The sequence below is a fragment of the Kogia breviceps genome, chromosome 2 (genome assembly GCF_026419965.1).
Source record: "Kogia breviceps isolate mKogBre1 chromosome 2, mKogBre1 haplotype 1, whole genome shotgun sequence".
In the NCBI taxonomy this organism is placed as follows: Eukaryota; Metazoa; Chordata; class Mammalia; order Artiodactyla; family Physeteridae; genus Kogia; species Kogia breviceps.
Window position 1 is genome coordinate 83,587,494 of NC_081311.1, and position 13,995 is coordinate 83,601,488.

At 50.3% G+C, this 13,995-nt stretch overlaps 1 protein-coding gene and 1 long non-coding RNA gene across 5 annotated transcripts in view; one reads left to right on the forward strand and one right to left on the reverse strand.

Moving 5' to 3' along the window:
• Positions 1–8,347: 8,347 nt before the first annotated feature.
• LOC131750634 (uncharacterized) lies at positions 8,348–12,027 on the reverse strand. Its single transcript, XR_010839027.1, has 4 exons — positions 11,953–12,027; positions 10,868–10,959; positions 10,626–10,719; positions 8,348–9,935 (listed from the first exon to the last, which is right to left on the reverse strand). It is a non-coding gene; the product is annotated as an uncharacterized lncRNA (long non-coding RNA).
• A 1,515-nt stretch (positions 12,028–13,542) lies between these two features.
• C2H1orf198 (chromosome 2 C1orf198 homolog) overlaps positions 13,543–13,995 on the forward strand; it is a 33,546-nt gene continuing 33,093 nt past the window's right edge. For 2 of the 4 annotated variants that reach the window (XM_067025740.1, XM_067025737.1), the window contains exon 1: positions 13,543–13,902. In XM_067025740.1, coding sequence (XP_066881841.1) covers positions 13,570–13,902 — 333 coding nt within the window. In that variant the 5' untranslated portion in view covers positions 13,543–13,569. The remainder of the gene's footprint in view (positions 13,903–13,995) is intronic. The other 2 variants (XM_067025739.1, XM_067025738.1) reach the window with 1 other exon arrangement.

Genomic DNA, 13,995 nt, shown 5'->3' on the forward strand with positions numbered 1-13,995 from the left:
ACTAAGAGATCTTGCACTTGTCCTCAGATCTTGCACTTGTACTAAGAACTGTGGACTTCATTCTCTGAGGGAGATGTTAAAGCATGGCAATGACTTGATTAGATTTGTTCAGAAGGATGGGCTTGCAACTTCCCTGGTGGTCCAGTGGGTAAGACTCCACGCTCCCAATGCAGGGGGCCCGGGTTCCATCCCTGGTCGGGGAACTAGATCCCACATGCATGCCGCAACTAAGAAGTCCACGTGCCGCAACTAGGAGTCCACACGCTGCAACTAAGAGGTCCGCGTGCCACAACGAAGATCCCGTGTGCTGCAACTAAGACCCAGCGCAGCCAAAATAAATAAATAAACACATAAATAAATATTTTTTTTTTAAATAAGGAAAGATGGGCTTTACCAAGTCTGACTGATTTCTGACACCTATGCCTCCCGGTCCTACTCAAGACCTCCATGCTGTTATAGGAACAACAGCCCCCGAACTGGTCTCCCAAGTTGCCAGTTGCTCTCCTGGGTCATCTTATTCTGCTATAATTTCTAAAACACTGTTCTGATTATAGAGAACCATGTATAAGGTAAATATTGAGCAGAGTCCAAAATACCTTTGAATGCCATATTGAAGTCTGACAAACCATCTCTCCAGAAGTCCAACAACAACATTAAAACACAATATTTTTTTCTTCCAGCATGGGGATAGATTGCACTTTCTTATGTCCAGGTACATAAGGTAGATTTTTTTGCATTTAGAAGCCATTTGAGGGGGGGGGATGTATTTTCAAACACTTCTTCTATGAAAGACAAACAAGAAAGAATTGAAACTGTGAAAGAGGGAAAAGAATTTTCCCTCTACTCTTCTGAGTTCTTGGCTAAGACCCCTGCAACAAAAAGCAGATTAACAAGAGAAAAGCACACAGAAGTTTATTAACATGTATACCTCAGGTATACCTGGGAGAAACCCAGGGGAAAATGAGAAACTCTCCAAGGTGGCTTAGAACTCCAGTTTAAATACCATCTCGAGCTAAAGACAAAAGAAAGAAAGGTGTGGGGTAGAAGAGTTTTGGGAGGTTACCTGGAAAAGCACCGTAAACACGAGTGAGGCTTGTTATGCAGACCTGAGTCCAAGCTTTGTCCCTGGATAAGGGTCTAAAGTTGTCTAGGGGAATTAGCCTTTGTCTTTTCTGGTAGGGAGGTGAGGAGGGACAGCTTTGCAAATTTACATCCTGCTTTTAGGCAAATAGGGGGAGGGCAGGGAGCTTTTCTGGTATCTCCTTCTTCCAACTGCCTTCAGCTCAAAATAATCCTTAGGACAAAATAGCGTGTTTTAGGGTGGCAGGTTCTGCTACCCTTCAAGACTAACAGAGAACACAGCAGATTTGCATCTTCCTCTCTTCTACACACTCCAGGCACATGCTTATGGAAAGGGTGGCACGGAACATCACCCTCACTGCCCCCTCCGTTAATTTTTCTTTTCTTTTTTTTTGCTAAGCACCGATAATTCAACAGGTAGGAATTAAGCACAGATATGATAGTATTTTGCTGACGTAGCTCAGATGGACGGGTCAAGGTGTCCACATGCCTGCACTCGAGGCCCTTAGCAGTGCCAGTCAGAGCTGGGAGGGCAAAGAAGGTACCTGGGTGCCACCCTGTGCCACCTATTCACGTGGAACGAACTCCAAGGGTTCTAAAACTTCTAAATTCAAACATGGTCTTCCAGGTCTTTAAGAAGGTACAGTTTTCAAGTTAGGAGGCTATAGCATCTATTTTTAAATAGCTGGTTACTCTGATTTATAAATTTTAGCTGTTGAGACACAGGGCATATGACCCTCTGCCTGCCCTCTTGCTCTGACCCGTGAATGTCAGGGTGGCTGGCTGTGTATTCAGCACATTTGCCTGAGTCAGAGGGAGGAGAAGCGGCGGGGGCTTTGCCACTCGACCGCACAGCACAAACGTCTTCAAATCATGGTTGGGATGCTGTGTGGCCGTTCTCACCATCTCTTCCCCATACCTTCCCGGCTCCTCCATCCCCCGTCTTCTAGATCCCCTTATGCTGCAGGGAAGCCCTAATGCTCATTACATCATTAGGTAGGGAATTTAGATTTCTGCATGGCATTTTGCTTTTTAGACCTTTGCTACTCAAAATGTGGTCCACTGGTCCTCAGCCTCAGGCCTGGAAGCGGGGTGGAAATGCAGAGTTTCAGCTGCTGAGGGACAGCATTCACTCACTATTCCTTGGAATCCCAAGGAACGCATTTGGAGGAGAGGCAGTCAGTGCTATAGGTAATCCTCAGGCAGGGAAGATGATGAGAGAACAGAAGGCCAGGGCTTGGGCCTTGGAGAAGAATAGGAAAACAGAGAAGGCATGGTGAGAAAAGCAGAAACAAATCCAGGATGGCAGCACAGCAGTGGAAGCCTGAGAGAAGAGAGTTTCCCACCAGGTCCAGAGCCACCAGGCCTGGCTGTCTCTTTCAGCAGGGGGACCCTGAGGCTTGGCAATTAGGGGACAGAGTACAACAGCCAGGTGTGTTCGAAGGGGCTTGTCTTATAGGGCCAGAGGGCAGGGGAAGATGACAAGAATCTGAAAGTGGTGAGAAAAAAGAATGAAATAAATAAGGAAATAGAGAGGAATTCAGTCTACTTTTAAGAGATGAAACAGCTAGGAAATGTCCCACACACATCTGAGTGATGAAGGGACCACGGTGACAGCACAGCAGCCCCAGTGCTTTGGGGGAAGCAGAGAAGGATCTTGGGCAGAGGGTGAGAACCCAGCCAGTGTCAAAGAAAAACCAGAGCTGGACACCAGTTAAAGGGATAAAAACAGATTTTATTCGGGACTATTGCAATAGGGGAAAAGACACCTCAGTATAGAACAAGGCTCAATTCCAAATACAACATGAGCAAGTGGGAGTTGATAGCAAGGACCAGGATGGGGACCAGTGGATGGACAATTACCCATGCGTGGAAAATGATTATTATGGCCAAAGATCCTCTGGGGGATGTGGAGAGGGAGTGGTGAGGAACCCTATCAGATATGGAGGGTGGGGTTCTGGCTAAACTGACTTAGCAAGGTTCCTGCTGAAACTGGATCTTACAAAGAGGTCCCCAGATGGGCCTAGGAGAAGGTTCAGGAGTCTGACTAAAGTTTGGCCAACAAAGAATCTTTATCCCTGGAGATGGAGGGGCAGCTTTGGTCCCTCGCAAGGTGCGAACACCCAGCCGTTCTAGAATAACCCTGTGTACCCCACACCCCTCTCCACATCAGGCTGCCACGGCCATCACTCTCATCTGTCTCCCTGGGCCCAGCTCCCTGGCCTTCAGAGGTGCTGCCAGCTAAGCCACAGAGGGCTTGCTGGTTTCTCAGCCTCCTGGGCTAAGTAAGGACATTCCTGGTCTGGGTGAAGACACGAGAGGCTCCATGGTAAGAGGCCGCATGATCTAAAAGCCCATCTGGGTGCCATCTCTCTTGCCTATGGTTCTGAGACCATGGGAGTCCTCGCAGTGGTGGCTTTTCCAGGGCACGCCGGGGTCCCCCTTGGACCGCTGAGGCTTCTGCACTCCATGTTTCCTTCCCAAATCTAGCTCCTCCAGGCACCGAGGCTCTGCTCCCCACTCCCTCTCCACAATGGCAGCCCTCCTCCTTGGCCTGGTTTCCACTCTCCCACAGTCACCCTCCCTTCCCTCCCACTCTTTCCTCCCGGGATCCCAAGCTCTTCCTGCTCCTTCTCTACCCTTCACAGCCCATTCATATCTCCTCTGAAATCTGGCAGCTCCCAGAACTTCCTCTCTGGTCCTCAAGCGTGGAGGTCTCTCCACACAGTGTTCCTTGTGAACACGTGCCACCCACCCATATTCCACTCTGCTCTGGTGACGGAATTTAATTCTGAGATCCTAATAGCTTTGAGAGCTTAATCTGTGCCAGGCGCTCCTTGAAGTACCTTATAGATGTGGAAATTTGTCCATGTTATGCTGCACCAACGGTGGAGACCGTACCGGGCTGCGGGCCGCCTTGTTCCACATCCCACACCCTGCCTCTATGAAGACATGCTTTGTCTTCCCAGCCCATGACCTCGTCCACCGGGGCAGACACAGTCTTCCGGCTGGGGAACGTCGGCCCCCACAGAGGAGAAGATGTAAAAGCACCCATTAGAATGAAGGGCCAATCGCCTTTCTCAACCCAGAAAAAGCAGGCAAGTTGATATCCAAGATGTTTCTGACTTGTATGTACCAGGCTCCACGTGTACGTAGGAGAAAAGAGGCGTTGTTGTTTTTGTGGGTTTCAGAAGCTTAGCTTTGACGTGTGGAGCTCAGGCTGCAGGGGTGAGAGTAGCCGACAGCATCGTGATGGAGGTGGCAGAGGCAGGCAGGGCGGAGGGAGGAGAGTGATGGAGTGGACTCCCGGTGCGAGCGGGCCAGGGTGGAGACCGGTGGACCTGCGGGGGATGTTGGAGAGCCCCCTGGTTGCTGTGTGGCCCTGCGCAGCTGGCTTATTCTTTGGCTGGGAGTTTGGAGACCGTCCTGTGGTCTCCTCCAAGGCCGTGAAGCCTGTCTTCATGTCTCCGGGACCATGTCTCTCCAGCAAGGAGAGACTCCAGGGGCGTCCGGAGGACACTTGAGAAAAAGCAGGCACCGTGGCCCAGGCCAGGGCTGGGCTGCCCACGGGAGGCGGGTCCCGTGAGTTGGGGGGACACTGGCTGCAGGGTGAACGGGCGCCGGGGAAGCAGCAGCGTGTTGGCTTCCTGCTCTGCACGTGCCGGTGGGCCGCCGCTGGGCGTCCGTGTCCTGGCCGGTAAACCTCTCCTTCACGAGGTGCTGTGGCGAGGAATGCCAGGCGTGCCGAGGACTCCGTGGAGACCGCTGGCCTAGCCCCACCCCTGGTTACATTGCCCACGCCTGTTAGATGCGAAGCTGGCTGAGGGCAGCTGCTGCCCAGGCTTGCTTCCCGCGACTCGCCCCGGCTCTGGCGCACGGCGCTCGAGTGAACGAACGAACGTCCAGGAACAGGCCGCGAGGCCCGCCAGCGTGAGACACCGTCTCCGCCACTCTGCTCCCCGAGCGCAAGTAAATCCCTTTTCTCTGTCTTTTCTAGTTTCCCCACCATTGGGGGAAGGCCATGTAACTTCCCTCTGTTTAAAATGTTTTTTTTTTTGTTTGTTTGTTTTGTTTTGTTTTGTTTTTTGCGGTACGCGAGCCTCTGACTGTTGTGGCCTCTCCCGTTGCGGAGTACAGGCTCCGGACGCGCAGGCTCAGTGGCCATGGCTCATGGGCCTAGTCGCTCCGCGGCATGTGGGATCTTCCCGGACCGGGGCACGAGCCCGCATCCCCTGCATCGGCAGGCGGGTTCCCAACCACTGCGCCACCAGGGAAGCCCCCTAAAATGTTTTATTAAAAAATTTTCTATGCAGGTATAATTGACATATTAGATCCAGGTGTACAATATAACGATTCACTATCTCTATACATTGAAGAATGATCACCGTAATACGGCAAGTTACCATCTGTCACCGTTACATAGTTATAAAAACTTTTTTCTTGCGATGGGGATATGCAATGCGGTACTGTTAAGTGGAGTCGCTGGGCAAAGAGGGTGAGGAGGGCTCAGCCCCTTTGCCCTCCCCTCACCCCCGCCTCTGGCAGCCACCAATCTGTTCTGTATATTTATGAGCTTGGTGTGTTTTCTTTCGTTTGTCTTCTTCTTCACAGGGGTGTTATCAGGACCTAGGTGCTAACGTGCTTACAGCACGCAGAGCTTCTTAGATGAAAGTTTCTATTAAACAGATGAGCTAAGCTTTGGAAAATTCCTTGACTTTGCTCCCAAATGTACGATACACAGCAAGCTTGGCTTCTGTGTTTCTGACTCTGGCTTAGAGGAGAATGCAGAGCTTGTGCAATAGTTGGTTCCATCTAGCTCTTGGTTATTGCGATAAAAACATAACTAATATTTCTGCAATGTCCTTTTCCCGACCTCTCTCTGACCTCTGTTGTATGATGTTTTCAAAACAGCTTAATCAGAACTCTCCATATTTCTGGGGTTGTAGCCTAACAGTTTTTCCAGGGACCGAGGGAGGTCACTGAAGGGTGACAGTCTGTAGGTGCTGGACCAGCAGGGAGAGGGGCGGGGCTGGGGGTGGAGGCGGGCAGGGACGCTCCCAGCGGATGGCTCACCCGTAGGCGGGCATGCAGCCACCTGTGTAACCACGATGGGCTCCGCGGAGTCACACACGCCAATACCCACGGTGTGCTGGTGGGCGTGGATGCTACGGTCACCACACTACAGCGAGAGGGGATGCAGTAAGGGTCAGTGACATAGCATTTCAACCAAACTTTCAAGAATAGGTAGCATTTGGACATGTGACCATGAGGAAGAAAGACTTCCTAACCAAACAGACGGCTGGGCACAGAGCTAGGAATGCGGATGAAGGTGAACTGCCAGAGAGAGTTTGGGCCTAAAGTGGTAGCAAAAAGAATGAAATTGGGTCATTTGTGGAGACGTGGATGGACCTAGAGTCCGTCATACACAGTGAAGTAAGTCAGAAAGAGAAAAACAAATACCGTGAATTAACGCATTTATGTGGAATCTAGAAAAATGGTACAGATTTACAGGGCAGGAGTAGAGACGCAGACGTAGAGAAGGGACGTGTGGACACAGGGTTGGGGGGAAGGGGTGGGTGAGATGAATCGGGAGATTAGGTTTGACTTATGTACATTACCATGTGTAAAACAGCTAGCTAGGGCTTCCCTGGTGGCGCAGTGGTTGAGAATCTGCCTGCCGATGCAGGGGACACGGGTTCGTGCCCTGGTCCGGGAAGATCCCACATGCCGTGGAGCGGCTGGGCCCGTGAGCCATGGCCGCTGAGCCTGCGCGTCCGGAGCCTGTGCTCCGCCACGGGAGAGGCCACAACAGTGAGAGGCCCGCGTACCACCAAAAAAAATAAAAATAAAATAAAATAAAAAAAAAACAGCTAGCTAGGGGGGAGCTGCTGTATAGCACAGGGAGCTCAGCTCGGTGCTCTGTGATGGCCCAGATGGGGGCGATGGGGGGGTGGGTGGGAGGGAGGTATAAGGAGGGGATGTATGTATCCGTACAGCTGATTCACTTCGCTGTACAGCAGAAACTGAACATAACAGTGTAAAGCAACTATATCACGATAAAAAAAAATGGGAGACACCCAACTGGAGGCGTTGTGAAGGCAGCCGGCAGAGGCAACTTGGAGGGAGTGGCTTGCAGTTGGGAAGGCCGGCCCCGCCAGGACGGATGATGGGACCTGGTGTATGGTGGGGACACTGGGAAAAGGAGGAAGAGATACTTCGAAGACCATTACGTTTTTTGAGTCGACCTCTGGGATGAAGTTGTGAGCTGTATCACAACAGGTTGGGCGCCAAGTTGTGGGTGAGATTCCCTTCTCCACCCACCTCTCATCCATCTGACAAGTATTTATTAAGGGTTCCCCTTGGGCACTGGCCAGTGACTGTCATTCACTCAAAGGCGGGAGCTGCTCTCCTTTACTTCCTGTCTCGCAGGTTAGACGGGGTCAGGTTCACTGACAACAGCACATATGTTTCATATTTTCAGTGTTCAGTAGCATCTCACTCTCTGTTTGGAAATGTGAGTGACTCACAGTACTTGACAATTTTAATGTATCAAATGTTTAAACAACATCTTCAAGAAATTAAAAACTGAAACACAATCACAGAAACTTAACAGACAACCGTTTTCATTTTTCCATAGTCGTTTTCATTCTCCATGGCATCTTGGTATTTTGATAATATTTCAAGTTTAAAAGATTCAAGGACATAGATCAAATCCAAACAGGGACCACAGAGTGAAAATACTATGGTCCCCGAAAGTCAGTCTTTTTAACTTCATAAAGTTTTAACCAAGTGCCTGAGCTCTGGCTAACAATGAAAGAGGTAAGGAGCAAGCTGGCTAGTGTCTCCCGTGGGGCAGAGAGGTCCAGGGCGTTCTACTGAACTCCCCCAGGGAGCTTGGACAACCATCTACACATCCCAAAGTGGTGACATCCACAAGCCAAGAGCCAGGAGCCCATCTGACAAATGTCAGGGCAGCTGACATGAAGAGAATAGAAGGAAGAAAAACACATTCCGCATCTGGGAGCATGTGTGTACAAGTTGAGAGCAGATTGTTTAGAGGAACAGAGAGGGAGGAATTCTCTTTACTTCTCAATCAATAAATCATTGCCACATACTTTTAAAAAATGTATATATATATTTATTTATAAATATATAAATATAAATTTATTTATAAATATATTTATATTTATATATATTTATTTATAAGACAACTAAGACACCGGGTCTTAGTTGTGGCACATGGACTTCTTAGTTGCAGCATGCAGACTCTTAGTTGCGGCATGCATGCGAGATCTAGTGCCCCGACCAGGGATCAAACCCGGGCCCCCTGCATTGGGAGCACAGAGTCCTACCCACGAACTGCCAGGGAAGTCCCCATGGCAACATACTTTTAGCTCTCCTCTCCATCAGCCATTTTGTATCTCCTTCATCCTCTCTCTAACTACATCTATACACTCTCAGGAAGCCAAAGGTTTTATATGAATTTGAAGCCATTTCCACATTGTCTGACTTCAGGCCGCTATAAGGATATAAACAACAAATATTTATTTTTCATAGTTCTGGAGACCGGGAAGTCCAAGATCTAGGTGCCAGCAGATCCGGTGTCTGCCTGCTTCCTGGTTTGCAGATGGCCTCATGGTGTCCTCACACGGTGGGGAACAGGGAGAGAGGCAAGCTCTCTTGTATCCTCTTATCAGGGTACTATGCCATCACGAGGGCTCCACCCTCAGGACCTAATCAGCCCGCAAAGATGCCACCTCCAAATACCATTCCATTGGGAATTAGGGCTTCAACATGTGAATTTGACCTACAGTCCATAACACACATGTACAATGCCAAAAATGTTGGCATTGTTCTTCCCAGGACACAAAAGTCTATCTGAGGGGGACTTCCCTGGTGGTCCAGTGGTTAAGAATCCACCTTCCAATGCGGGGGACGTGGGTTTGATCTCTGGTTGGGGAACTAGGATCCCACATACCAAGGGGCAACTAAGTCCACGTGCTGCAACTACTGAGCCCGTGTGCTCTGGAGCCCTCACGCCGCAACTAGAGAAGCCCTCGCGTCACAACTTAAGACCAGACGTAGCCAAAAATAAATAAATAAATATTAAAATAAAAAGGTCTACCTGAGATCAAATTATAAAGGAGACAAACTGTCTCTTTTGTGCCTACTTACCTTCTTTTCGGTGTGGGTGAGATCATAAGGACTTCATCTGGGCTAGGTCTTAAGGATGGAGTTTCTATAGTTGGCGACAGTGGGGTGGGAATTCCAGGTGAGGAAAAAGTGAACAATTGCTTCTGGACTTATTTATATTCTTAAGAAGGACTAAAAATTGCAGAGGCTTTTCTAAATGGAAAATTTTGCACAGGTAGGGTCTTCTTGCCGTTTTCAAGAGGTCTTTCAGCATTTTTCACAGAGCAGTTAAGCCAGTTGTCTTTGCTATGTAAAGTATGGTGTTGACAGGGAAGGACCCAGTTCTGAGCCCCACGTGGATCATGCGGCCTTACCCAGAGAGGGTGACTCTGTTCCTATAGGCACAGGGAGTGCCTCACACCTGCCCGGACGTGGTGACGGACCATGGTTGTGTCAGTGAAAACTCTCCCTACAATTGCAAAAATAACCCAACCCTTCAAAATACTCCAAGCACATTTCCTGCCTGTAGTAGATTTGTAAAATCATCTCCTTGTCTTTTCTTTCTTGCTGCATCTCTTTTTTTTGTCTTGGTCAAGAACACTGCCCTCCAATCATACAGGGAAGTCGGGCTTCTAAATACACCAGGCCGACTCTCTTCCATCTCCTGTTCTTTCTGGGTGTGGGAGCGAAGAACAGGGAACAGGCCTCTTTCAGGGCAGCATCTGGAATAACCAGTACCAGGTGCAGGAATGAATCATCGTCCTCAGGGAGCCTGCCTGCATCCAAGCTGAAAGCGTCAGTAAGCAAGGCTGGCTTTATCTACCAGCCGACTGACTGCCTGCCGTGTCACCAACAGATTCCCTTCCCCAAACTGTCATCTGTTTGCCACAGTGCCTGGAATTTCACCATGAGCTTCAATAACCGGCTTGCAAAATGTCACGGCTGGTCACTCGGCTCTTAGAAGCAGGGCTAGAACGCGTGCCCTATGGTTTTCCATGAGCTGGCAGTGTCTTCATGGGGGCAGTGGGCTCACAAATGATTTGTCTGGGACAAATTCATTCAACAGACTTTTGTACTAACTGGCTGAGGGAGGGCCTTTCGTACGTGTCACCCACCTCTCTCATTTGACGTGCTACCCTTGAAGGCTGCTATAGTTGCCCCTGTATCAAAAATGAAGGGATTGAGGCTTCAACAGCTTTTGAGCACCTCTGTGGTGGCCAGGTGCCTGACCACGGCACCCCACTTCAGGAGCACCCGACTTCATTGCCTCTGGCCTTTTCCCCAAAGCCACTGAATCTTGGCAGCCCCCGGGTCTCTCCCAGAGGTGCCTGCAGGGCAGCCTCCAACCCTGGGGGATGGCCTTGCTGTCTGCGTCTCTGTCAATAGGTTTTTCAAGAAAGGTGCTGGCTCACCTGGGGAGAGGAGTTCCAGGCCGGCAACTGTTAGCTGAGATGTCAGACGTATAATGGAAATGCTGGTGATCGTCTCGGGTATTCAGTTATTATACTGAAAAAATTAGTGCTGTGTGTTACTAATGAGTAATTTGGAAGCTTTAATAAACTGTAGCCATAAACCCAGTTTATTATTAATAATCCAGTAATTAACCTTAGACGCATTAATCTAATGTTAGAGATGTAACAAAAGGCAAAGGAACCTCTGTTTTGTGACTCTCCGTTCCATCACATGAGGGGTGATGGGGGATGATCTCAGGTGGACGTTTTTCCTTTGATGGCTCAGTATCTTTATCTGTAAAGAGGGGATAAAAATGTAAACTATGCAACATTCATTCATTGCTTCATTCATAATTCATTCAGCAAACAGTCACTGAACCCTTAACTCTGAATCAGGCATGCTTGTTCCCAAGAGTAAACAAGACAGATAAGGATCTCCCTATTGTGGAGTTTACATTCTGGTGGGGACTCAAGAACCCTTCTGAGAAAAATAGCTGAAATGACACTGGCCAAGAAAGAGCTCCACAGTTCAAGACACCGAGAGACAGTTTAAACCTTAGTTAAAGCACTCTTTGCTATGTCTCGCGCTGCGCTAGTTCCCAAGAAAAGCCTTCTAGGAACAAACACCAAATGCCTCAATAAAATGTTGATGAATAAAGGAATGCTCTTTGGAACAGTGCAAGGTTTTAAAGCATTTCAGAGGGTCAGTGACCACGTGCTTGTCTCTTCATTTTGTGAAGAGCCCACTGGCTAAACCAAATCCACAAAGGACAAGGCAGCCTGCCTCTATCCAAACTCTTGCCTAAGAAGATGCTTAGCACTAGAATCACCCCACTATTTTACTTTACTACATATTTGGAGTTGGGCTATCTTTATTTCTTCTCTGGAGTGAATATCTATCTATCTATCTGCCCATTTATCTCCTAATTTCAGCAAAGTCATCTGTCAGAGCCATTTAATTCCCCTGAGTGTCTTCTTTTAATCTGGAAGCAATTTTCTTTTAGTTACCCCTTATCACCGAGATCATGGATTTTACATACTTTGGCTGATGTCCCTGATTTATTTCATACTATATTTATATTATGGCTTCTCTAGTAATCAGTTATATTTGATCTGAAACACTTAATTGGGTTGTGCTTCTTTTGCGATCAACATTTATTTTTGCAATTGCTGTGAAAACCACATGCAGCCACGTTTCTAACAGCACAGAACCCTTTCTATGTGACTTTCAAAGCAACCTTGAAGATGTTAATTAAATTTCAAAAATACATCTTTGAACATCACCCACCTTATTAAACAAGTCTTAGAGGTGAGAAAGTAGAATTCAGGTTGGTGTACTGAGCCTATATAAAATAGACTTATCTAGAGAAAGAATAGTACCAAAAAACTCAACCTCCTGGCCTCATAAACAAACCTTCAAATACTGTGCAATCCAGGCTATTATTTGGTGGCTTTTCCCACTGCTTTTCAATATGGTATGCCGATTACACTGTTCAGAGCAATATGTTTTATTGCAGAGCTTGTCACATTTATGGCATTCTAAAAATATTTTCTAAGGAATTCTGGGCCAGAAGATAAGGCCATCTCACATTTAAAACTTGCAGAACCCTGCAAGTTATGTCTGTGACTGTGTTCAAATGATCCAAGTGCCTTATTGTTATTATTTGAGGTAACACTGGTTTATAACACTGTATAAGTTTCAGAATTATCCAAGTGTTACTTCAGAGGCAATGACCCTACGTAACAGCTGAAATGCAGTTTTTTGTTTTAAATGTGGACATTTAATTCTCCCCTGAGACCCGTTACAGTCAAACCAGCCAGAAGGTAAAGCGGATGAGGGCTCTGTATAATTTTAATCGTTGTGCCCTGGGACACACTTCGAAATGGCCCGGCTGACCTGCCTAGGAAAACTTTCTGCCGCTATTCAGTTGGTTTGCAAACATCAAGCCGCCTAGAGTTCTCATGATTTCTGAGATTCCGAAAGAAAGCAAAGGCCCCGCGGCCGGCTCGGGGGGGTGTGGGGGGGGGAAACGTCTTCACCTGCAAAAGCAAAACGAAGTGCAGGTGCACCAGCCCGCCGGCCCCAGATGCCTGCCGGCAGCTCCGCACTCCCGTTTAGGGAAAGGCACTGAGAGCTACCCGGCACTTCATTCTACTCCTCTCTTTAGGAGGCACGGAAACGGATTTTCTTTCGCCACTCCAGACACCAGTCCAGTCTCCCCAGCTCGTACCTTTGGCGCCCTCGCTGCCCCGAACCCCCAGCCCCCTTCCATCAGCTCACCGCGCCAGGACCCCGGCCCAGGTTTGGGACACAGCTCAAAGAAAGCGAAAAGGATGGCTCGGCAGGGTAAGGGAATACAATAGGCATAAGGCGGCCGGTGGCTCGGACCAGAAATGCCGCACTTGGGAGGGAGAAAAAAGTTTCCTTTGTCAAACAAGTGCCACGTGGCGCTATGGCGGTCACCCCCAGCAGTCCCGTCAGGCTGCCAGGCGCGGACCTGGGGACGCGCCAGCCACCTCCGGCGCTGGCCGAGGGGAGCCCCGAAAAGCGGGAGCCCCGCGGTAAGCCCTGCGAGAGCGGATTCGGAGGACGCAAGGAGGCGCGAGACGGCGGCTCAGGGAGCTGCGCGGAGGGCGGGGCTCCCGGGGGGAGAGGGCCGAGGAGCGCTAGGTTCCCGGAAGCAGCGGGGCACAGGGGGCGGGACCCTCGGGGGCGGTGGCGCGGAGGGCGGGGTCCCCGGCATTGGGCGGGCGCGGGGGGCGCGGCTTCAGGGACTGGGCGGGAGCCGGGGTCGCTGGGGCCTTGGGCGCCGGGCTCCGGGCCGCTGAGGGGAGCCGTTCGCGGGGCGGGGCGGGGCGGGGAGGGGCGGGGAGGGGTGGGGCGGGGAGCGGCGGGCTGCCGGGCATGGCGTCCATGGCGGCGGCGATCGCGGCCTCGCGCTCGGTCGTCATGAGCGGGAACCGGCCTCTGGACGACAGGGAGCGGAAGCGCTTCACCTACTTCTCGTCGCTGAGCCCCATGGCCAGGAAGATCATGCAGGACAAGGAGAAGATCCGGGAGAAGTACGGGCCCGAGTGGGCGCGGCTGCCGCCCGCGCAGCAGGACGAGATCATCGACCGGTGCCTGGTGGCGCCGAGCGTCTCGGCGCCCCGCGACCCCGGGGACCCCGAGGAGCTGGCGCGCTTCCCCGGCCTGCGCGGGCCCACGGGCCAGAAGGTGGTGCGCTTCGGGGACGAGGTAGGTGCGGAGCGGGCTCCCCCGTCCCCCGAGGCGCCCCCGGCCGGGCGGACCCCTGCCCGCTAGCAGCCGCCCCCGCCAGGCGCGCGGGCA